The sequence below is a fragment of the Chaetodon trifascialis genome, chromosome 2 (genome assembly GCF_039877785.1).
Source record: "Chaetodon trifascialis isolate fChaTrf1 chromosome 2, fChaTrf1.hap1, whole genome shotgun sequence".
NCBI classification, from domain to species: domain Eukaryota; kingdom Metazoa; phylum Chordata; class Actinopteri; order Chaetodontiformes; family Chaetodontidae; genus Chaetodon; species Chaetodon trifascialis.
In genome coordinates this window covers 15,361,068-15,385,004 of record NC_092057.1, presented here as the reverse complement: position 1 = coordinate 15,385,004, position 23,937 = coordinate 15,361,068, and the positions used below count along the sequence as shown (strand labels likewise).

General features: G+C 42.5%; 2 protein-coding genes across 2 annotated transcripts; both read left to right on the top strand.

The window, feature by feature from the left end:
* The first annotated feature begins 1,535 nt into the window (after window positions 1-1,535).
* Window positions 1,536-17,149, top strand: LOC139344432 (adhesion G protein-coupled receptor E5). Its single transcript, XM_070982605.1, has 17 exons — window positions 1,536-1,851; window positions 6,089-6,163; window positions 6,618-6,767; window positions 7,394-7,525; window positions 8,889-9,032; window positions 9,277-9,320; window positions 9,561-9,671; window positions 10,056-10,209; window positions 10,364-10,483; window positions 10,580-10,779; window positions 10,911-11,078; window positions 11,782-11,976; window positions 12,849-13,066; window positions 13,206-13,364; window positions 14,435-14,603; window positions 14,777-14,878; window positions 15,239-17,149. Exons 1-17 carry the CDS (start codon window positions 1,821-1,823, stop codon window positions 15,278-15,280), a joined length of 2,214 nt encoding a protein of 737 aa, XP_070838706.1. The 5' UTR covers window positions 1,536-1,820; the 3' UTR covers window positions 15,281-17,149.
* Window positions 17,150-18,116: 967 nt separating this feature from the next.
* On the top strand, window positions 18,117-22,855 carry LOC139344080 (long-chain fatty acid transport protein 1-like). Its single transcript, XM_070982012.1, has 13 exons — window positions 18,117-18,241; window positions 18,371-18,509; window positions 18,602-18,857; window positions 18,968-19,135; window positions 19,722-19,791; window positions 20,175-20,266; window positions 20,553-20,662; window positions 20,787-20,996; window positions 21,074-21,200; window positions 21,368-21,505; window positions 22,123-22,287; window positions 22,379-22,525; window positions 22,610-22,855. Exons 1-13 carry the CDS (start codon window positions 18,117-18,119, stop codon window positions 22,765-22,767), a joined length of 1,905 nt encoding a protein of 634 aa, XP_070838113.1. The 3' UTR covers window positions 22,768-22,855.
* The last annotated feature ends 1,082 nt before the right edge of the window (window positions 22,856-23,937 follow it).

The following is a 23,937-nucleotide window of genomic DNA, read 5'->3' as shown; positions in this document are numbered from 1 at the left end:
TGTGCTTACAGCGTAAACCACCAGCCGTTACGCCGCCTTTGTGGACAGCTGAACTGATTAAAGTAGGAGCTTATCCGCTCTGACTGAAAAATGCTGCTGAAATGCTTTATGTGGAGACATGCTGTTAAGTTAGAATTATCGGTGTCCTAAAAAAGCCATTTCTTTTGCAATGTAAAAAGTCCAAACATAGGCTTAAGTTTGAAAATACAAAGTATGTCCGCTAAGCAGCCAAACAGAGTTATGTTAGCTATTAGGACTAACTGGCTCTACACTGAGATGCACAAACAGCACTGTTCCTTTATTTAGTTTTACATATCTTCTATGTGGGCCATCAGCTGGTCAGGACACTGACTTTTTGCCTAATACATGCAGATTTATCATCAGCGTTTTGGCATGACAACCTGTCATGTGATCATCATGGAATTTCTTTTACAAGATTTGTGCTTTAAAGCGACTCAGCTGGAACCGTTAAAAATCAGCTGTGACGGCAGTTCATCGTTAGCCTGATTAGCTGATAAAACCTGCCAGCGACAGTTTTCAGCCAACAGAACTGACAGTTGCAAAATGAGAGGCCTGTATTTGTCTGATTGTTTGTTTAAAAGTGACTATGAAGTTATCACCGCTATCACTGTAAACTGGTGCTTGATAGATGAAGCAACAGTTTCTGAGGGATGGGGCATGACGGCTAAAGTTCAAGATGCTGCTATTGAGATCTGTTTTCGTCAAACCGAAATAACAACACCTTCTTTTCTAGTATTATCAGGCTACCTTGAATGGTTTGTACTTGTTGAGTCATCATGAAACCTTGTCTTGATGTAGGGATGGAGTGAATATATTTCCATATATGTGGGTCATTTTAGCCCAGAGCTTGAGTTCCTTTTAATGGTATTATATTGGCCTGTTTTCTGTTTCCCACATCATTTGGGGCTTGTAGAGGATTTCACTTTAATAGAGGTAATCCTGCATCCGTATCCAGTCTGAGTTGTTGTCGTCCATGGGGGGCTGAGAAAAGGCAAATGGTTTGTCACAGGAATTGGGTGAAGGGCTGAGCATTTGGGGGGAAAGGAAGAAAAGTAGGAGGAGATGCCGAGTAGGAGTTGGAGAGAACGGGAACAGATATAAGATTGCTTACTGGCAAAAGTCAAGTAGAGCAGCAGCTGCTTAGACTGAGTGTTAGTCATCGCCCTCTCGTCGGTACCCCCCCCCCCCCCCTTTTTTCTGTCTCTCATGAGGGTGTTGTGAATAGCTCCTGAAATAGAGCCCACTGGAGTGTAAAGGGAAACGTGAAAGACGGCACAGACAGAGGGGGGGTTGTGCAAGCAATGTGATATGGTGCCTGTTTGAGAAACGTGTTCACATGCAAAGAGACAGTGAAAGAAAAGAGCACGAAAGAGTGACGTGATGGAGCCGAGGCTGCACATTTAGTGAAAGGGAGGAAAAGAGAGAGAGAGGGGGAGAGAGGGGGAGAGAGAGAGAGAGAGAGAGAGGGGGTGGGGATTCAGGAGACAGCGAGGCGTGCTCAGACTGAGAGTCCAAATCTGAGAGAGGAAGAAAGCTGGTGGAGGTTCACTATCATTTCTCCTGCCACACACATTTATCCTCCACAGGAAGGGTTGATCTTTTTAATGGTGGCTTTCTGTTTTTTCACGCTCCTACGTTGTGGATTTTATGGATCTAGAACTACAGAGAAGTCTAAAAAATACCCAAACCGAGCTTGAACTTTGTGACAGGATCTAAACTTTTATTACAGACATCAGCCAGATTCACATAGAGCTCTGGTTAAGTCATCGGCCGTGTGGAAATACTGGTTTGCCTTTGACATGGGGTGTGGGAAGGAACTGCTTACTCTTGGTAAGTCAATCAATGAGAGCACAATGTGTGTGCGCGCGTGTGTGTGATTGGGTGTGTGGGTGTGAAGGCTGAGAGAAAACCAAAGAAGAAACAAAAAGTACAGCGATGCGTAGACCTTTTGTAACACTTAAGTTCACATACTTCTACTTTTTGAGTCAGATATACGTAAAGTTTCTTTATTAGTGTATTAGCCTCTATTCCTTCCTCACTTTTAAACAAGCCTCAATCACTCATATGACGGCTATTGCCATGGTCACAACATGTGAATGTAACAGCAGAACAGGTGATTCATTTACGTCTTGCTCACATGGGCCACACCAGTGTTAACCCTGTCAGATAATGAGCCCTGTGCAGCCCTCACGCTGTGTCTGCTGCTGTAATGTATGGACAGATGTCAGAGTGGCTGCTGGACAGTAAGAGCCTGTCACTGGACTGATGCTGTGGTGCAGACCTGTTCAGTGACAGCAGCTCTCAAGCTGTCAGAGTAAAATAAACCAGACCCAAAGCCTCACCATAGGAAGACTCTATAAGCCTTTTTTGAGCAAACCACAAACCTTGACAGGGTGGTGATATTAGTGGTTTATACATCGAGGTATACTTCTACAATAGAAAATATTTATACTGGTATAACCAGGAAAACATGGACTACAGTGTGTAACTTTGAATGCATAAAGATTTTTTTCATTGCATCTTTGTACATATGTGATTATACTAGAATGATGATGTGCTATTATTATTATAATATATACAGCACATGTCATATCCAAAACAATAGGTTATACTTAACTACTATACAAGCACTTTTATTTATCCTGTATTGTCTGCATAATGTTTCCTCAAATCTGTTATGAAAATGCTAATGTAAAATAAAATACATGATAAATGTATGCCACTACAAAAAGTAATATTCTGTCTCAAGACTAACGAGCTAAATCATGTTAACAGTGACTTGCAGAGACAAACCCATCAAGAATCACAATTTCACCAGACGCTGTGGTTTCTTGCAGGTTTACAGAGTACTGTAGCTTCTTTTGGCTTATTGTTTCGTTTTCTGACCCACAGTCTGATTTTAGTCTCACCGCTCTGATCAACTTTGTTTCCAGCAGCAGCAGGCAGCAGTTTTTTGGTGACAACGCTCTGATAAACTCACAGTATGCTTACCAAATGGCATAAAGACTAAGTTAATAACTAGCTTCTAAATGTAGTAGAACGTTTGGCTGCTAAAGAGTCAAACATTTCTCTCAGAAGATGGTGGAGACCAAAAACAGAGCTAAAAGGACAGTGAATATTGGACTTTGTGAAGTTGCAGGACTCCGAATTAACATGTTAGCCATGGCAACTTTATAAGGTGAAATGTAGATGTTGTTTCACTGTGCCTTTGGGTCAGATAATGCAGGTTTTAAGTACTGCACTCCATGTTTTTGGATTTAAACAGTTTGAAGCAACTGGAAGTGGAAGCCCAGTTTGAGATTACAGTAGATGCGACTGCTGATAATTAAAATTACATTATCAAAAGTCAAAAATAGACTGACATGAAGAATATTATCCAAGTGTCTTTGAGGGAACACAATATCAGACACTGTAGATTTTTTTCTTCAGATGAGCTATTCCACAATTTATGACCTTTCTAACAGAACAGAACAATGATTTTTATAGACTGTGGAAGAACCAGAACAGCTGCTCATGATCTGTATCTTTGTTCATATGCCATCAGGAAGTCCAAATCAAACTGGAGCTCCTCTATGGCTTGTTTTCTTCATAATTAATACAGTTATCATTATAATGTTGTAAAGTGTTTACTGAGCACCATGGTATTGAAGCTGAAACACATTTTTCAGTCCTGTCTTTTCAAAATTCAGCAGAAACAAACGTTCCCTTAATTCTTAAATAGGCCTTGAATTGTAAACATGTGACTAAAGAGCATTTAGCCACACCAGAGTAAAATAAGGCCTTTCAGTTAAAATAAATTGCAGATGTATGATATTTTTGTCTCACCTAACACAGAGAAATAGAGACAAACCCCAGTGTATGCAAAAAGGAAACAAGTCAGTGAGGCAGACGCTTTGGCTGCGTTTAGAACTTCCACTATCTGTCAGGCCGGAATGAAATGCAACAGGATGAGAGGCAGACAGACCAATATGCAAAATACAGTTTATGAAGAAATGTGATACAGAAGAGACATTCAGAGAGCATATAGTCTCTGTGACAGACTGCTATTCTCATCCACTGCTGCGCTCACTGGTGAATGAAAGTCAGCTGCAGGCTGAGCACAAAGTCACTCTGTGTGTCGTCAGGCTTTGTTTCTGTCCACAGTTATTTAGTCATAAAGTTCGACTCAGTCACACTGTTTCACACACTCACTGTCGCTGACAAACTCTGCCTGGATTTCATAAAGTGGTTACTGTGGGAGCTCCAGCTTCATCAGAGAACAACAGAGGGCTCTTTGTTACCCAAGGAGGGAAACTCATAGGAAGAGGATATTTTTTTTACTTACATTGTGTGAAGGGGGCGCTGTTTTCTGCCTCAACAGTGACTCATGAGTCAAAGAATGTGACTGACACATGTCTGTTGTGGTGTGTAGATATGTAGATACTGTGCAAGACAAGAAGCCGCACTTTCTGTAAAATATGTGCTTAATCTCAGAGGAGCAGGGGAAGACAAAGTAAGAGAGAGAGGCATTATGAGCCATGCATACATGTTAACCTGATGGACACACCACAAACACACAGGCTCACCTGAACACTGTCCAGTTAAACAGTTAAACACAACTGAATTACGAGTGAATGAAACTACTCCCCTAAAGAATGGCAGATGTAGTCGGCTTGAAACAGCAGTTGCAATGGATGCCAATAGTGCAGCCATACTTGTGGCTACGTGTGCTGTTAAAAGGCACGCTAACTAACGTGGAAGATTAGGTGTAATACTTACCATGCTCACCATCTTAGTTCAGCATTTCAGCACGCTAACATTTGCTAATTAGCACTAAAAAAAGGAGTATCGTGATTTTTGTTTGAATTATCCCTGAATCAATTCATTGATTCCTGAATTGTAAATAAGTAGCACTCATTCTATCAACGCAATGCGAGCACATAATGGGAATTAGCGTTAATGCGCAAATGGAAAGAAGCATTGCCACCGTGATAATATAGCTGCTGACTTCACATTGCTTCACAGCTACAGCAACCTCAAAGGATCAAAACTCAAACTCAAATGGGTTTAAAAACACAGCCACCGCGAGGCATTATGTGTGTTTATATGCAGTGAAGTCCAGGGTTTGGAAAAGACACTTTTCAAGTTCAAATTTATACGTGAAGGATGTTCATTTAAAGTCTCACATTTGCTTTCAGGGGGCTTCGTATTTAGTTTATTATTTTCTTATGGCACTAGCTTGATGAGCGGGGACAGCTACATGTAGCAGTGTGCTTCAAAAAGTATTTTATTTTCCACTTTGAATCGGCACAAGTATTGTGATAGTACTGAAGATATCATCCCAGACCCACTGAAAAACAGGGTACACCTGAGACTGATGGGAATGTCATTAGTTTCAGTAATGAAATTAAATTTAGACTTGATGGCCATGCTAATGGAGCTTTTACAATTCAGCCAGAGAGAAACGAGAATGTCTGCCCCAAAATTCATGGTAATCCATTCAACAGTGTTGAGACATTGCACTTAAAGTCAGGTGACCACCAAAGTGATTAGGCTTCATCCTGTCTGGACTGTGCCTGGCTGTGCAAAAGTTCATGATGATCCTCTAACGATTACAGAGCTGATTCAGTCTGGACTGCCTCAGTGATTTACTGCTGTCCCTAGGCCATGCTGTTTGCCATGCTGCTAGCTGATCCATGTGTCCAATATGGTTCAAATACGTAGCTCAAGAAGGTTTGTAACACCCTGAGCAAAATGAGCATTGATGGAGAAGTGGAATATGCAGTAGAAGCAGTTTGAGAAATTTCTGTTGATACTTTTCTTTTCTATGCTGCTCTGGATCACCATTGCTGTGATTCCAAGCAGGCTGCAGCTGCTTCCTCTTTACTGAAGGTCCTTTAGAAAAGAGGAACACTTGAAGGACCTTTGACATGTAAATCAAAAGCATTGCTTGAAACTCGGCAGGCAAACTGTAAATGATTCTCAACTCCATGTCTCAGAAATGATTGTTTGACAGTATGTTGCATTTTGAAAGATTTTGCCTTTACTGGGAGTTGAAACTAAGTGGCCTCTCTCTCTTTCCCTGCAGGTATCTTGTGTCTGCTGGGGAAATGTTTCTCTATATGTGACCAGGGCTTCAACTCAGAGGGCAATAAGTGTATCGGTAATAATCTGCCATTGCTTCTATTTCCAGCTATCCCTCTCCACTGTTTTGCTTCTGTCCACCAATACTTTATTTTGGCTTCTACTTAAGATAAGAACTCTCATAGAGAAGTGCTGTTCCCATTAGGCAATACTTCTTACTGGACTGGGAGAAATAGCCTTTTTTTGATGACATTCCACTTCATTTTGCCATTTTAGGCATTTAAACACGGCTCATATCCAGAGTGGATTACAATGAAAACAACAGTAGAAGAGATTTAAATTCTGATATCACTTACTCAAAAAACATAGGAGAGCCATGGCAGCAGTGCTGTAACCCCAGGCTGGTGATCATGGTGGTTAGAAGAAGAAAAAGAGCTAATAAGAAACACTGCTTAAAATCAAAATGACAAGTTTGCTATTCACTAGTGCATTATCACTGTGATCGTATTCTTTATGTATTTCTAAATCTACAGATGTGGATGAGTGCGAAGAAATCCCAGAACTATGTGGGAGGTACACGCAATGCTTCAACACCAATGGCAGCTATTACTGTCAGTGCCTGCTTGGTTTCACAAACATTAAAGGGACGTTTAATTTCACAGCGCTGGATGGACAGTGTAAAGGTGAGCATGTGTGTGTGTGTGTGGGGGGGGGGGGGGGGGGGGGGGACACTTTGTGTGTGACAAGTGTCTCTCTCCCATTATGACCTGTCTTCAACCATTTTTAGAATCGGAATTAGAATCAGAATCACAATACCTTTATTGCTCCCTCGGAGGGACCAATTTATGGAGCTCCCACCAATTGGGAGCTTTTCAACCGTTTCAATCATTCTGACCCATCTTGGTGGCACTGTGGAAACACTGTCGCCTCACAGCTAGAAGGTCCAGATTCCCGCTGTGGGCGCTGGTGGCGTGTCCTCCACCATGCCTTCGGTGCCTGCTGCTCGAGGAAAAAGGGCCTTTCTGTGTGGAGTTTGCATGTTCTCCCCGTGCTCACCTGGGGTATCCTCCATAAAAATACCCCCACTAAAAACATGCAAGAAGACCACCACCTGACCAATGGTGACGACAGAGGAACTGGTCCCCGGGTGCCGGTCGGCTGGCAGCTGCGGAGGAAGGACTGACCAAGGATGGGTTAAAAGCACAGAAATAATTTCACATATGCATGGCGTGTGCAGTCCCCCCCCCCCCCAACTCCGCATGTTGTGTAAAAATTGTGACTAATAAAGGATTTCTTCTTCTTCTGTCAGATGACAATGAGTGCACCGACCATGCCAACATCTGCGGTCACGGTGGGAACTGTACTAACCTGATTGGGAGCTACAAGTGCACCTGTGATTTTGGGTACATCAGCGACAACAGCAGCCATGAATACTGCATAGGTCCGTAGCGTCTACTTCGTTTGTCTTTACGGTTTTCATGTTTGAAGTTGATCTATGCTGTTTTGGGAGTTGACTGGGTCACCAATCAATATGCTCAACAGAATCATAAAGGTGAAAGATGACCCACATTCCTGAAATCTGTGGTGTGTGTGTTGGCCACATCTCGGCTAAATTGGGAATTGGTGGCGGCTGCTTTTGACAATTTTTGCAACTTTTTGAAAGCTCCAATCTGACAAGCACACCCACTGCATGCCTGATGTGTGGAGCAGTGAAAGGGAGCAGGGTCTCAACTTCCCTCTTAAGCTCTTGTTTTTCATATTTCACACAACTGCTTTCATCACTTTTTGTGTGTGGAACCATGAAGGAATAACACCATTCAAGGACACACTGTCTGAAAGTGTGCACCGTCCTCCTCAACAACAGAAACTCACAGGACACAGCAGTCTTGGCAAGCAGCTCGACAGCAGAACGATAGTCCAGTAAAACACGTACAAACATTCGGATATCATGTACGATGTGTTGCCGAAATCACGACATACATACGTTACATAGGGGGATAGAGCAGGGGGCTACATTAACAGTTACTGAATTAGCCACAGCTTCCGTTGATTATAATATGTTATTGCTGTTATACAGAAACATCTGCTTAAAGGTCTGCTAACATTAACATTAGCCTCCCACAGCTACTCAGACGAGAGCAATGAGTACAGTTGTATTATCAAAACTCGTTTTATTGGCAATAATATCAAACATTTCATTTATAACACGAGCAAAATGTGCTTCTTTTTTCCAAAGTTACTTTAAGCTGGATCAGGGTTTGAAGTCATAGTGTCATCTTTTGAGAAATCCCGGAGCTGCGACGTGAAGAAGAGAAACAACACCCCTTCACATCTTATGCGCACATTTCTCACGTTCAGATAAAACCGTATATAATTAGGAAAGAATCATCGAGCTCACAGCTCAATCTAAGGAATGTTTCCAAAATGAAAAACTGTCGTGAGCCGATCTCGAAAAAAGGTCATACATGCTTTTGTTTCATCATGATTCAAATACTGCAACTCCCTGTACTCTGACCTAAACCACAAGCCATCTCCTGCCTCCCACTACCTCAAATTGCAGCTTTTAAGTAACTTGGCAAGACAGCAACTCGCTGGTCGCCGGGAAAGTTGAGAACCGTCTCTACTGAGATCCTTTTAGCAACACGGAAAGACTCGAATGACAGTGCAGAGGGTTTCATTGCAGATGTGTTTGTTCCATTTGCAGTACCTGCTACATTCAGATTCATCTCAGACTGGTCCCATTGAAATAAATGTCCTTGGGGAGGATCAGTGACTAATTATGTCTGTTCCCTCCTCTTACACAGACATAAATGAATGCAACGAAGCTGAAAAGAAAAGAGAAGACCTCTGTGGAGGAAAAGGGACCTGTAAAAATACTAATGGGAGTTACTGGTGCAAGTGTTCCAACGGATACACTAATTATGGCAACGACAGGACTCCATGCTCAGGTGAGTGGAGCATACACGATTCCTCTCCAACACTATTACTATGGATATTCAGTTATATATATATGCATATTAATTATGCATTTCATGGCTTTCATGTCCTCATATTACTGCTTTACTTGTTCACACCCTCCTTGAATCCTTGGAGTAGCTGCAGTTGTATCACACTCCTCTGCTTGCAATGTTAGTGAAGTATCAAACTCAGCTGGTGAGATGATAATCTGATATTTGGCTCTGTTCCATCTAGAACTGGACTGCGACGGCTTCAACGCCAAAAGCGGGCCTGAACCGGTGAGCTGCATGTTTAGATACTAAATTATTAGGATAATTCTGCAAACAATCAGAAATATATACAATTTATTAAGTTCTGATTTATCTGGATTTATCTGTCCCTGGTCCAGAGTCATGCTAAAGAACATTTGAGCTCATTTCCTTTATATAAAGACACATGCAGCCCTGTCAGGTTTAGTGTATATGAGCTTCAGTATAGGACAAACTGAATAGTCTTATTATTGTCTGTGTCTGTGTCAGTCGCTTGGAGGCCTGGCAGACATCTTGGTCATGATGAGAAACAGCTGTTTGGCTCTGTCTAACCCAAGTGTCGCTGGTGAAGTGAAAGCTGATGGAGAGGCGCTACTGGAGGTGAGAGCAGCCGAGAGAAAACACAAACACACCCATTCTTACACATACAAACATATTCAAGCTTAATGGTGGGAATACACTTATTGTATTGTGTTGTTAAGGTGCAGTATTACGATCCCAAGTTCCCTTGATTGACTGACTTCCTGTTCAAAGTGTCACTGCCCTCAATGCTCAGACTGTGAAAAATAATGAATAATTAGGGATACTACATATTGAATGAAAAATAGAACAGCATAAACAGTGATTTATATTAACATTTTTAAAATTCATTAATTTTGCAAGAAACATTTGGTCAGCGAAACCGAACGGTGGGCCAACTGTGGCCTGCGGGCCCTGATATGAAGCATTCTCATTTCTTCCTCTTGTGTTCTGCAACTTGGACAGAAACTTTTCACAGCAACTGAGGCCATCCTGTCCCCTGGTCACCTGGACAGCAGCGAAGATGTGAGCAAACTGCTCGGTACGATGGAGAACGCTATTATGCTCATTGGCCCACAGCTCAAACACAACCACACCAAGCTGGAGACCAATGAGACAGGTAACAGTGTCCATAAGCTCAGCTGTGATTGCAGACACATTTGAAAAAAGACAAGCTCACAGACCTGGAGGATGATGCATGCAGAGTTTGATAAATACAAGTGGGAAAGCTCATGTGAAATGCATCATTTGAAATGAGTTATCTGTTCGAGCAGACGCAGAAATTGCAGTGCGAAGGGGAAAGACTCGACCAACTGGACCGATTTATCTGACCAATGAGTATGCTACGCTCGACACTGACTGGACAACAGCAGCTGGGACGGGGTCATACCCGGGTAAACCTCTCTTCTCGTCCCTTCTCTTATGACAAATTAGTCACAATGTTCATGTTTATCAAACACTATAATGTTTCTTATTACTGCCCTTTACAGGTTTTGCTCTGGCCGCGTTGTTGAGCTACAAGAACCTTGAGATCTCTAATAACCGGTCCTTTGAGGAGCTCACAGGACATGAAAAAGATGGTGTGGATCCTGATTTTCGGGTCTCCTCTAGAGTTGTGTCTGTTGTGGTCTCCAACCCGTCAACTCAGAACCTGAGCCGCCCTGTCAACATCACCCTCAGACATCTGCAGGTTGTCCCACATGCCCCACAGGCTTTTCAGTGTGGTTCCATCATCATTTTATTCAAAGCAGCTCAGCAATATGAAGATAGAAATGAAACTTACCGCCTTCTCTTGACATAATGGCTTTGTTTTGTGTGTAGGACAGAGAGGAGTCCCCTGAGGTGAGCTATATCTGTGCATACTGGAGTGAGAGAGGGACCTGGTCCACAGATGGTTGCTATCATCCGCACTCCAACGCCACACACACTGTGTGTACATGTGAACATCTGAGCAGCTTTGCTGTGCTCATGGCACGGTACCCAATGGAGGTAAGAAGCACACACACACACACACACACACACACACACACAGAGCGCCTGACTTGGTGAAACCTAGCCGCTAGCTGTCACTCAGCGCAGCCATGCCCGTAATTATATACTAAATTTAAGCCTTCATATAATTTAAAAATTCCACCTTGTACAGTTGTCATGAACGGGAAACCATTTCTGTAATGATTGACTCATTTTTGGAGCCAGTCTCAAGTGGCCATTCACAGAACTGCAACAGGCAGCTGTTTTAGTGAAGAACTCTGATAAATTATCTACCGTCCCTGCAACAAATTGCAGAGAAAGTTAGCGACAAGCTGGTGAACACAGTGGAGCATTTATCAGGTAAAATGACAGATGTTTCCATCAAGAAAAGAGGAGAGAAAATATTGGTCTTACAATCGTACATTCAAAATGAATGTCAATGTTGCTCCATATCTGCTCGATATTACAGGCGGTGAACTCATCATATCAACTTTATAAAGCGATGATATGTTATTGTTGTGTTTACTGATTGTTTGCACTGCCTCCAAGTGGCCAAAACACAACCTATTGCTTTACCAACAAAAGTATGATGGACAATAACTCTGCTTCTCTGTTTCCTTCCCTCCCTTCCTTATGTCAGTGTAAAGACTCACTATGCTGTAAATGACGACCTTATAACTGCAATTAAACAGCTCAAGACTTGTCGTGTCCTCTCTGCTAGCACACCTTCGGGCTCCTGGTGGTGACGAAGATTGGGCTGACCATCTCCCTGCTGTGCCTCTTGCTGTGCATCCTGACGTTCAAGTTCTGCCGCTCCATACAAGGGACCCGCACCACCATCCACCTTCACCTGTGTATCTGCCTCTTCGTGGCTGATCTCATCTTTCTGGCAGGCATCACACAAACTAAACCTGTGGTATGTTTGTGCAAGCAAACAGTGACGTCATGCACATGGACTGCAGAAATCTGACTATTGACCTTATCTTTCTTAAGAAAGTAATTTGATTAAACTGTTTGCTATGGATCAAACTGTTCCACTCATCGTGTTACAAAGCAGAGCCCAGTTAAAAAGTGAAGAGGGGTTCTTCACAGCCCGCCCTCTGGCCACGTTACAGTGAATACCCTTGTGGGTATCTTTAGAAGAAAAGAACACTACGCTTGACTTGAGAAACTACCAAATAGGAAGTTTGTAGTTGAGAGCAGCCTCTAAATGAACCAATACTGTAATACCTGTGGCTTAACTGTATTTCAGTACAGTTCTGGGAAACTTGAATTTTACTTGACTGTTTCCATTTTATGCAACTTCATATGTGTACGCCACAACATTTCAGAAAGCTCAAGTTGCATTCTTTACTCAGTTACATTCACTACAGTATTAACAGTACTACAGTACTACATATTCACGGATTAAACCATCCAGCAGCACAAGTAGTTAGATTTAGCTCCACCTCCACCTGCTACAATAACAAATTGTTAGCGAAACATTATTGAATCTTTATAATAATAATGCAATATTATTACATTCAACTGTTATTGTAAGTTTTACTGATAATTCTTTTGCACTAACATTTTGAACGCAGGACTTTTACTTGCAATACGTCTTGATCTGCATCTTCCGCTGCTGGTCTTAATCTGAGTGTAATCAGATAATCAAGTTATGATCATCAAAAATGGCTGTTTGCATTTCTTATTCAAAGTGTCATCTTAATCAGATAACTGAGACTATTCATCCCTCTGCTTCCTCCACTCTGATCTTTTCTCTCTTCATGCAATCATTTTACATGACAGGGTGGCTGCAGGTTTATTGCAGCGATGCTCCATCTCTTCTTCTTGGGGGTCTTCACCTGGATGCTGTTGGAAGGGGTGCAGCTGTACCGTATGGTGGTCCTGGTGTTCAATGCCACCATTCGGCCCCTCTACTTGTTCCTCACTGGTTATGGAACACCCCTCGTTATCGTCATTATATCGGCCATCATTAGACCAAAGGGATACGGCACTGACCAGCAGTAAGTGTTGCAGAACATGTGTGTTTGCATACTTGATGTGTGATGGCAATTACATCAGTGGATTACGCAGACTATCTGTGTCGATGACGTGAGAAAAACTCTGTCACACATGCACATGTGTTTCCTTCCTCCTGACTAGCTGCTGGCTGTCCCTGAAAGACGGCCTCATCTGGAGTTTCTTTGGTCCCGTGTGCCTCATTATCATCCTCAACGTCTTCTTCTTCATCGTCACCGTCTGGAAGCTCGCCCAGAAGTTCACCAGCCTCAACCCAGACCTCTCCAAACTACACAAAATCAAGTCAGTCTGCGTGTTTGTGTGTTTTTCTGCTTGTGGCTTTTTTGTGCATCCACTCTTGCTGTTGTAACGTGTGAAGTAATGTGACCCAAACCCTCCATTGCACAAGTAAACACTGAGTTAATACGTAAGTTGGTCAATTGGGGCAGCTTTGGGAAATGAGAGATGGATGGAAAGAATGCGAATGTTTTGTGAGGGAAAAATGTAGAGAATGTTTTCATAATATCGACTCTTCTCGCTAATGGGGTGCTACTGAGAGACTGTCCCCCCCAACCCCATCTATGTGTGCTCATTTTTTACGCCACTGCATTTGTAGACAACACTGAATAAACACATGCCGCTGCAAAACACATCCTTGATGAAACAATAAATCCATCCATGGATATGCGGGTTCATCAAGCAGCACCTTTCAGTTTAGTTCAGGGAATTGGGAGTATGAATTTATTGTGCCAAAATCAAGGGAGCAGCTTTTCAGTTTGACGCAGAAAGCATTAAATTATAATCAAAAGTATTCTCTCAGTGGAAAAAAATGCAATTCTGTCCACATTTGAGACACATTTGTCTTTGTCTGATTAATGAATTGTAGGTGAAGTTGGGGACTCTCTGATTCAGAGGGACTGGAATCAAATCCTGGTCTCCACTAGTATTTTAGATTGTTGAAGTGGTATGTGCTATTCATTTCCTCTGTATCTTGATAGTAGTTATTCATGGAAACAACAGGGATACGTCACAAGCACAACAAAGGGCCCATGCAGAGAGCATCTGTAAAATAGTGCTTCTCTGCAAGGATTGTTTCCTTTATTTAACAGTCGCCGCTGGCTTTTCTTCTTCCGCCAGCCTCTAATAGACAGTAAAGTGATGAGACAGTGTCTCTGTTCTGGAGCTGCTTTGCTTGGGACCCATCCCCTTTTTCTCTTCCTCTCCACTCTTCAGGGGTTTTCCAGATACTGCAGTGGCAACTGAGTCATCTGTGTGTTTGGGCTAACGTTAATCTTTCCTTTCATTCTCTATCTGTTGCCCTTTTCTCTGACCCAACCCCCCCCCCCCCGTTTTTTTTTTTTTTTACTCTGCAGAGCTTTCACAGTGACAGCTATTGCCCAGATGTGTATACTGGGTCTGATGTGGGTGTTTGGGGCCTTCCTGTTTGAAGAGGGCTCCAGTGTGGTCGCATATATTTTCACTATCCTCAACAGCCTGCAGGGGGCGCTGGTCTTTATCATGCACTGCCTACTGTCTAAACAGGTAGGACACAGTATAGCTGTGTGTGCTTGAGCAACAAGGTGTGTGTGAGTAACTGGGTCAGTATGCATGAGGCTAAAAGAGAGATTAACAAAACAGAAGTAATTCTAACATTCAAATGCAAAGACTTGCACTGAATTAAGAGTTTATTCCTGATGTTCTGCTGCCCCCTGCAGGTGAGAGAGGAGTACGCCCATTTCCTCTCCTGTATCTGCACACCACAGAAGAAGAGATACTCAGACTTCAGCTCTACCAATCCATCCAGTAGTCAGTCACAGGTGAGCATAAAGACTATCACTCCCAAACACATCAACTACAGAACTTAAGTACAACTTGTATTTGAGTATTTCCTGTTTTTATTACCTGAGTCTTCAACTCCACAACATCTCAGAAGTACTGCCCCACATTTAGCCAACTTTTACAGTAAGATGTTGCTTTGCAGATTCAGATTTTACATGCAAAATCAGTGATCATTTTGTCAAATATGCTGCATTGTCACAGACTAAGCTGCCTAATGGTATTGGGCATTTGAATGCTGGACTTTTACTAGTTATGGAGTATTTTTACACTACAAACACATTATCTTCAGGATGTTGTCTTACATTATTTTTGAACTTGTGCTGTTTGTGTTCTTCTAGGGGTCTCGGAGCGGGCAGCACACCGGAGAATCCCACATATGAAGCACTCTATCTTTAAAGACAGACTATCACACCAATTTGGGCTAAATTAGCCATGATTTTAAAAATTTGGATCACTTCAAATCCAAATTCACCGGGGGTTTGAATCCATGGGATTGCGTGATGTTTAACAAGAAAGAAAGAAGAGAAAACATATTTCTGCAGTTGTCACAAACTCAAAATGAATCAAAATCTTAAATGAAATGACCTAAGAAAGAAACATCATCCTGTGCTCACAGCTCATAGACATATACAACCTCATGTGGCTGTTGCAAATAGGTATCACTTGGTCATTAAGGGTTACAAACCTAATAGGATGGGAGCTGCTGCATTAAACATGCGTCTAATGAGACACAGGAGTTAAATCTCAGGCCTCTTCGACCCAAATGAATTCAATGGGACCAAATCTTTGACAAACCATGAACATGAATCCACTGATATGAGTATCATCATCTGCCAGTTAATTGCATTGTGGGTCAGAAAGTCCATTTACCTCAAAATTCTGCTTATTTTCCTCACTGATTCAGGCTCTGTTGGTGGATCAAGTTGTGTTGGTAGTGACTGCATTTTTATTTTAGTGTGAAGTAATTCTAAAAATGTGTCATGAGCAGCAGGCCAGAAGCAGCCAGCGTCTAAAAGTGTTTATTCAGGAACCCTGAAGATGTTTCAGTAGCTTCATCCAAAACATATCACAATTATAGTATAAGCTGTATAAGCAGTCATTAAAAGTGATGCTGATAAAGAGTATTTATTTCTAAGAGCAGACTATAAAGTCAGCATCATGTAGGCTACAAGCATTATGAGTGTTGCTCTTAAGGTTTAAAGCATGAAAGAAGAGTTTGCGCTGTATTTTATAGAAATGTTTTAAGCAAAAATAAGGCTCGGTGTGCTTTTTGCTCAAGGGATCCATGAAGTTCCTCTCATGTTCCTGCAAATCCCATGTGGACTCCTCTAAGGACTTTATGTCTGTGTTGTTTCCTTTAAAACAAAATAAGTGATGCTTTTAATCACTTGTGGCTATTTGAAGAATATATCTTGAACTGTAACTGAGCTGTGCCTTCTGCCACTGGTGTATTGTATTTTTCTTCTTGAAACGATGAACCAAGAAAACCAATCCAGCTCAAAATGTGAATTGCTTGAGCAATTCACCAAAACAGGCCCGCCCTTCTGATAAGCCTGCAGCTTCCTGCAATCAAACTGTGTTTATGGAATAAAGTTCCATTTTGTTGACATGTTTTCTTATTATAGCTGTTAGCCTGTGTCTCCACACAACCATTTTGATGAGGTTTAATGGGAGCAATACAGACCTGAGCTTGTTCATTTCATTGCACTTTTCCTTTGTGAGAGTTGAAAATCCATCTTAATGGGAGAATCTAGAAGACTTGAGAACCAGCCTCAGAACCTGAACCGTTTATAGGTAATAAAGCTATCAGTTATATATTTTTTCTATTTTGTCGATTACATCATGTCAAAAATAATGATCCTCAGAGAAAAAAAGAGAGAGAGACCTTTTGGATTTCAAATCAGTCTCTTTGGTTTTGTCTTATGCTGTTTGTTCATATTTAAATTGGGTCATTAAAATGACGTACAGGCTGTCTTCACCTAAACTGTTCTTCGGTTCCTGTGGCTGCACTTTTTTGTGAGCATCAATGCCTTTTAGTCATGCATTGCAAAATGTATTTTTATGTGAAAAAGCTACATGCAGTATGCAGAATTTTGTGAATGTAAGAATCTTATTGCTAGAATATGCTATAGGTGTTCTAGTTTGAAGGTATATGAACTTATTTTTCTACTTTGTTTTGTATATTGTTCGGTACTGTTTTCTTTAAAGAATATGCACCACAAATTTTATTAAAGCTTCTACTTCATCTGAAAAACAAAAGGTGTGATTTATTCGTTTTAGTCCCCTGCGGATAGATACATACACAGAGAGAAAGAACACTTTTCTCTCAGCTGATACAGGAATATGTCTGACAGCAGTGTGCATGAGTCACACTGAGTGTACCTTCAGAATAAAAGCCAAAGATTTCCCAATGAGTTGTGAAACTGGCTCCAGGGACACCCCCACTTACTATTGCATCAAGGATAGAGCTGTCAGACCTCACTGCTATGATGAAAATTACAATCCATTCAATACGTCTGTGGTGGAAATTCACCAAGTATTGTCACAGTTAAGTATTAAGATAATCATTTATTGATCCCCCAGAGGGGACAAAGTCAGAAATAAGCACAGATGAATGGAGAAACTTACAAATGAACAATGTTCAATTACAACAATGAACAAGTATAAATATATAAAAAAGATGAATTGAATGAAGTAGAAACTGTACAATAATTTAATCTGCGTTTAGATTTATGCTTGACAGACTTTTGCTGCTGACAATCATTGTTTTGAATGCGGCTCTCTTACTTTCAGGTTACTACCTCTAGATTTTATTTCGCCAGAACCGTTTATGTCAGTTTATTCGGAGTGTTTGTCATGAAATGAGTTCATTTTTCCCTTCATTAAGCAGACTTTGGCGTGTTGCGCTCGGGGGCAGTGAATCACGCGCGGCGCTGCCGTGACGCAGCAGCTCATAACTTGCTGCTCTCTCTGCGCGCCGCGCTCCTCACGTACTTCACCTCCGACAGCTCCTCCACGCTGCTCCTGCACTGAAAACTTCTGTCAGACTCCTCCGGGCTTGTGGCTTCTGAACCCACGGCTGATTTCTTTATTTGTTGGTGCACCAGGGTTGGAAATTCCTGGACAGGTAAGCCTCCTCTCACCAAACCATAACTATGTGTAAATGCGGTTGTTTTTGTGCCTGAGGTCACTGTTTGGCTCCCCGCAGATAACACTATGAATCTGATGAGTGGTGTCATAGTGTGCCTCAGTGTGTTTGTGGTTGTGAGGCTCTGCAGCTTGTTGGCACGTTCCTGGAAGTTCATACATGTCGCTCTGTGCACCATCAAAAGAGACCTCATGTAAGTCCTGTGTGTGAATGTGAATGTTCCTCATGTTGTCATATTTGACCCTCACTTATCCTCCATGCTGCCTGCTACAGTATGTCCTATTTTTGAACTTTGTTTCATTCCCCCCTCTCTATCTAAAAGGTGTCTGGCTGTTATCCTGCGAGTGAGGGTCTCTATGTACCGTAATCTGCGAAATAGAAGCACCATCCCTGCCCTGTTTGCCCAGATGGTGGCAAAGCACCCGGACAAACCTGCTCTGATCTATGAGGCTACGGGAGAGGTTAGAGAGCATTTCAAATAAATGCAGCATCAACTGCATCAGACCCTCACCTCGTATCGTTCTCCAAACCTACCGTATTGATTTTATTCCAGGTTTGGACCTTCAGGGAGCTGCAGGAGTGGTGCCATGCTGTGGCTCACTGGGCGCTGGCGCAGGGATGGGCTGAGGGAGATGTGGTGGCTTTGTACATGGAGAGCCAGCCATTAGTGGTGGCTCTATGGTTGGGTCTGGCTGTGGTCGGCGTAGAGGCTGCGCTCATCAACTACAACCTTCGACAGCAACCACTACTGCACTGTGTCAGCGTGTGTGGAGCTCGGGCAATGGTGTTCGGGACAGAGATGAGAGAAGGTGGGAGGCTATTGTAGACTAAAGACAGCTGGAGATGTTGACTAAATCAGGCTTGATGCTCTGCTAATGCAAACATGTGTGTTCTTGTCCAACACTTTTGACCATCTCAGCGGTGTCAGAGGTGAGCAGCTCTCTGCAGCCTGATATGGCTTTATTCAGCAGTGGTGAGCAGGACGATGAGGAGGAGCTCTGCGGCCTCCGGGTTCAGAGTTTGGAAGCCCTGCTGGACCGATCGCCCAAACACCCACCGCACTACACACCCAGGAAGGAATTCAATGGTGAGGCTTTGCAGAGTGTGTGTGCATGGGGGTACTGGAATGACTGCGTATGACATATCACAAAGCTTTGATTGCAACACCTCTTTTTCTCAGCAAGTCTTTGCCTGCCAGAGTAAACCTCTCGCTGTCGGATTTCACTCTCTTGTGTGTCTTCTTATGGCAGTGAATCCACACACACCACTGTGTAACAAATCATCAACTCACTTCAAAGAAATATCACATGTCACACCACATGTAAGTGCACTGTGAAAGATATTTTGGTTTTAATTTGATATAATAAAAAACAGCACTCTGAACCTCCCGTCGGGGTTATTAGTTGATGTGTTTGTCCGTTAACTTTTCCCTTATCGATTTGCTTACCTGTGTTGTTTTTACCTCAGTTGTCACGACATTCCAAAGTTGATGCTCCTCAAGTCTTTGCTTGTACCACTTCCAGACAATATGGAAGAGAGACAGAAATGTGTTAAGGAATGATGGGGGTGTCGGGGTGAAAACCACTGTACTGAAACACTGTATGGAACAAGAACTGAACTGTGCCTGTGAAATTTAAGCTCCTTACGCCTCACGTCTCTTTGTCTCCGTGCAGATAGACTTTTCTACATCTTCACTTCTGGTACAACGGGAATGCCAAAGGCAGCTGTCGTGGTGCACAGTCGGTGAGTTTGTCTGTGAGCTCATCTGAACTGATGATGATGCCTTGTTCGGTTTGTGGAGGGAAATTTGAGTTTATTTATTTTTTGTTTATTGAGGTTTTTTTTTTATTGGTGCTCACACAGTAGCAGCTTTTAAGGAAACGCTGCACAACAACTGCGCCCAATTGCGTCAACTCTGATGATTTGCCCCCACATATCTGACTATTTTTACAACCCTGTATCTCATTTTTTATTGTCAGACGTTTGCCGGGAGGCAGAATCTGTCTAGTTAGTAATGCTAACACGATGAGTTCAGAAAAATTTTGCAACATGTGAAAGCTCATTAAAAACCTTCAAAATTTTGACATCGGAGTCACCAAATTGCAGTTACATGTGTTTCTTGACAGGTATTATCGCATCGCCTCCTTTGGTTTCCACTCCTTTGGCCTTTGTCATGATGACATCATGTACAACTGCCTTCCCCTGTATCACTCTGCAGGTAGGCTTCCCTCTGTCTTTAACGAGGCATATTGTTGTATATTCAGACAGATTTACCTCACTGCACATATTACATTGTCGTGTCTTTTTCAAATGCTTCAGTTCCACTTGGATCAGTGATATTATCTGGGTCAAGGTTACATCTCTGACTACTATTCTGCAAATATCCAACCAGAATCTGTTAATATAGGGAGAAAAAACAGATTAAGTTGGAGATAAAGTTTCTTTGTGCGTGTGTATATATACTTTGAGTGCATGCAAGCATGTGAAAATATGAATGTTGACAGGTACTATCATGGGTATGGGCCAGTGTTTGCTCTTTGGTTTGACTGTTGTGATCAGGAGGAAGTTCTCAGCCAGTCGCTTCTGGGATGACTGTGTCAAACACAACTGCACTGTGAGTCCACACTGCCACCAAATTCAGTTAGCAATGACTGCAAACAGTCGTTCCACTGATTCTCTTCAACCTATACAGGCTGAAAACAGTCATATTGTTCTGTCCGTTGTGTGTGTGCGTCCAGGTAATTCTATACATAGGTGAGATTTGCCGTTACCTGTTGTCCCAGCCGGTCCGTCCATCCGAGGCACGTCACCGGGTGCGTGTTGCTTTTGGTAATGGCCTCCGTCCCTCTGTGTGGGAAGAGTTTGTCCGAAGATTCAGAATACGACGAGTCGGGGAATTTTATGGCGCCACCGAGTGCAACTGCAGCCTGATCAACATAGACGGAAAGGTGCGTGTTATTTTAAACGTAGAGTGAAGGATTTTCCAGACTGCAGCCCGTCTCACGTACATGTCTTACACGTCCAGGTGGGGGCATGTGGCTTCAACAGTCGCATCCTGCCCAGCTTTTACCCCATCAGACTGGTCAGGGTGCAGGAGGAGAACGGAGAGCTGCTCAGGGATTCACAGGGACTCTGTGTACCCTGTCTGCCTGGTGAGAACACACACACACACACACACACACACACACACACACACACACACACACACACACACACACACACACACACACACACACACACACACACACAAAGCCACAACTGGATGAAATGTTGATCTATGAAATGATCTATAGCCTCTCATCTCTCTCTGTCTCTGCAGGTGAGCCAGGTATGTTAGTGGGACGCATCAACCACACTGATCCGCTCAGGAGATTCGACGGCTATGTTGATCAGGATTCCACCAATCGGAAAATAGCCCACAATATCTTCAAGATGGGAGACTCTGCTTATGTCTCAGGTATGTTTCCATCTGTCTCTGTAGAGCACAGTCACAGTAATGTCGATGGACTGTCTGGGTTCGTACATGTTTCCTTCCACAGTCTGAAGACATACAGTATAAGACAGCTGCATTGGAGACCTTAATTTGTGACTGTTAGTGATTCACTGTCTGTGGTGATGGGCTGAGAACCTGTCCATGCTGTTTCACACCTTCCACCAAGTGCATAAATAAAACAATTCATGATGATTAATTGAGATGATACAGTTTACAGTTTACTGAACTGGCTAAGCCACAGAGATACAAGAGAGACAGAGGACAGCAATAGATACAAATACCCACAGACACTCAGAGGACATCACACAGTTTGGACATGTGACTCCACATGTTTCACTTTAGTAAAGCCCACTATCAGGATATGTCTTCATGGGGAATCTTTAATTAAATCCATAATATTAACATTTACAAAAGGCTTCATATACTGTTTTGTCAAATAAACGGCACAGTGACTCACCATCATATTGTATTGGAGTGAAAACTGGACCAGTGAATCATCATCACCGCAGACTTCGACTCTATGATCCCCTCCAGGGGTGATGATGATTGTTATTATTTCTGTCTTCTCTTCTGTCTCTCAGGTGACGTGCTGATGATGGATGAATATGGCTACATATATTTCAGGGACCGCATCGGCGACACGTTTCGTTGGCGAGGGGAGAACGTTTCCACCACAGAGGTGGAGGGTGTCCTCAGCGGCCTGCTGGGACACACCGATGTCGCTGTCTATGGAGTGCCTGTACCAGGTAGAGATGAAACAGGAGAACAGGAGAAAAAGATTGTTTGTTTTTAAATCATCTAGTCTGTTCATTACCTCACGTGTCTGTGCGTGTGCAGGTGTGGAGGGAAAGGCCGGTATGGCAGCAGTAGCTCACACAGGAGGCCAGTTTGACCTTGATGCGTTCTTGATGGCTGTACAGAAAGCGCTACCTTCCTACGCACGTCCCGTCTTCCTCCGGCTCATGCCGTCCGTTGACACTACAGGTGAGACACTGATTCAAGGACATGCAAACACACACAGGTTGGAAAAAGTCACACATAAACTTAATTTCTCACTTTTGCGCTCAGGTACCTTCAAAATCCAGAAGACGCGTCTGCAGAGGGAAGGATACAAGCCACAAGACTCGAGTGAAAAGATTTATTTCCTGGACAGTCGTGCCGGGCGTTACGAGGCTGTCACTGATGAACTATGTAATGCCATCATGGAAGGAAGAGTGTGTTTATGAGACAGGAGGAGACTGAGGAGATACAGACTGCTGAAGAGGACAGTTTGTATATTTCAAAGGGTGAAGAGAGAGGAAGAATCTACAGAGATATATTTCCAGGGATTTAGTAGCAACGACATCCCTATGAATGTTGATGTGAAAATATGATTGCATTGCTGTTTTAAATACTCATTTATTATTTTTTTACCAAATGTAATACATTTTTTTCTGACATTGCACTATACCTTACACTTTGTTAGTGTTATTCCATATCTGGTCAAATATTTTTAATAAAAGATTAAAGCCTGGAACAGTTGACGGCTTTACATCATTAGTCTTCATCTCTTTTGTTGGGATACAGCACAAATTCAGAGGATGCGTCACTGAGCCTTTTAAATACTGATGAACACACAGTAAATACAGTATATATTTTCACCACACTCCTTGGAAAGAAAGTCCAGACTAATCAATTCTTAAATGTATTAAAAAGAATACTAAGAGTACATCAATGCTAACAGCTTTACTTAGGCACAATGATGCTTTGGACTAAATGCTAATGTCAATATGCTAACATGTTGAGCAGGCATAATGTTTCCCATGTTCTCTTTCTTAGTTTAGCGTGCTTGCATGCTTTCATTTGTTAATTAGCACTAAACACAGTACAACAAGGCTGGGAACGTCATTAGTTTTGCAGTGTTAAATAAAATGTTTGTGCCAAATTTCATGGCAATCCGTCCAGTCGCTGAGGCATTTCATTCAAAAGTCAGGAGCTCACCAAAGTCACCAGGATTCATCCTCTGGGGGCCATGAATGTCATGGCAATGCATCCAATAGTTGTTGAGATATTTCAGTCTAAACGCTTGCATGAATGTTAAAGATGGCATTTTCATTGATTATGTAGCCATTTGTTATTTATCACAAGGACAATGAACCAGATGATCAACATGATTCATCTGGACTTGTTTGCGATTAGCAGGGTCATCGTTGCTGATGTTTAGCGCTCTGTTCAGTGAAACATGGTAGGTCACACTGAACCTGGGCTTCCTGCTCTGTTTTTTGGCAGCAGGTCTATTGTCTTTCGTCTTTTCCTTTCCGGTGGGTTTTGTGTTAATGAGCTGATCTTTTGTGACGTGTCTCAGAGGTTTGGTTTCCTCCTCTCTTGCTGAGTATTTGCCTTCAGTCAGGCGTCCA

What these genes read in the sequence shown, in the direction of transcription:
- LOC139344432 (XM_070982605.1), top strand. Translation starts at nt 1,821, where the DNA reads ATGGGGTGTGGGAAGGAACTGCTTACTCTTG. An exon ending in CAGCCATGAATACTGCATAG is followed by an intron (nt 7,526 to 8,888) that starts GTCCGTAGCGTC and finishes CCTCTTACACAG; the next exon opens with ACATAAATGAATGCAACGAA. An exon ending in TCACCCTCAGACATCTGCAG is followed by an intron (nt 10,780 to 10,910) that starts GTTGTCCCACAT and finishes TTTTGTGTGTAG; the next exon opens with GACAGAGAGGAGTCCCCTGA.
- LOC139344080 (XM_070982012.1), top strand. Translation starts at nt 18,117, where the DNA reads ATGAATCTGATGAGTGGTGTCATAGTGTGCCTCAGTGTGTTTGTGGTT. An exon ending in ACCCAGGAAGGAATTCAATG is followed by an intron (nt 19,136 to 19,721) that starts GTGAGGCTTTGC and finishes GTCTCCGTGCAG; the next exon opens with ATAGACTTTTCTACATCTTC. An exon ending in GTGTCAAACACAACTGCACT is followed by an intron (nt 20,663 to 20,786) that starts GTGAGTCCACAC and finishes GTGTGCGTCCAG; the next exon opens with GTAATTCTATACATAGGTGA.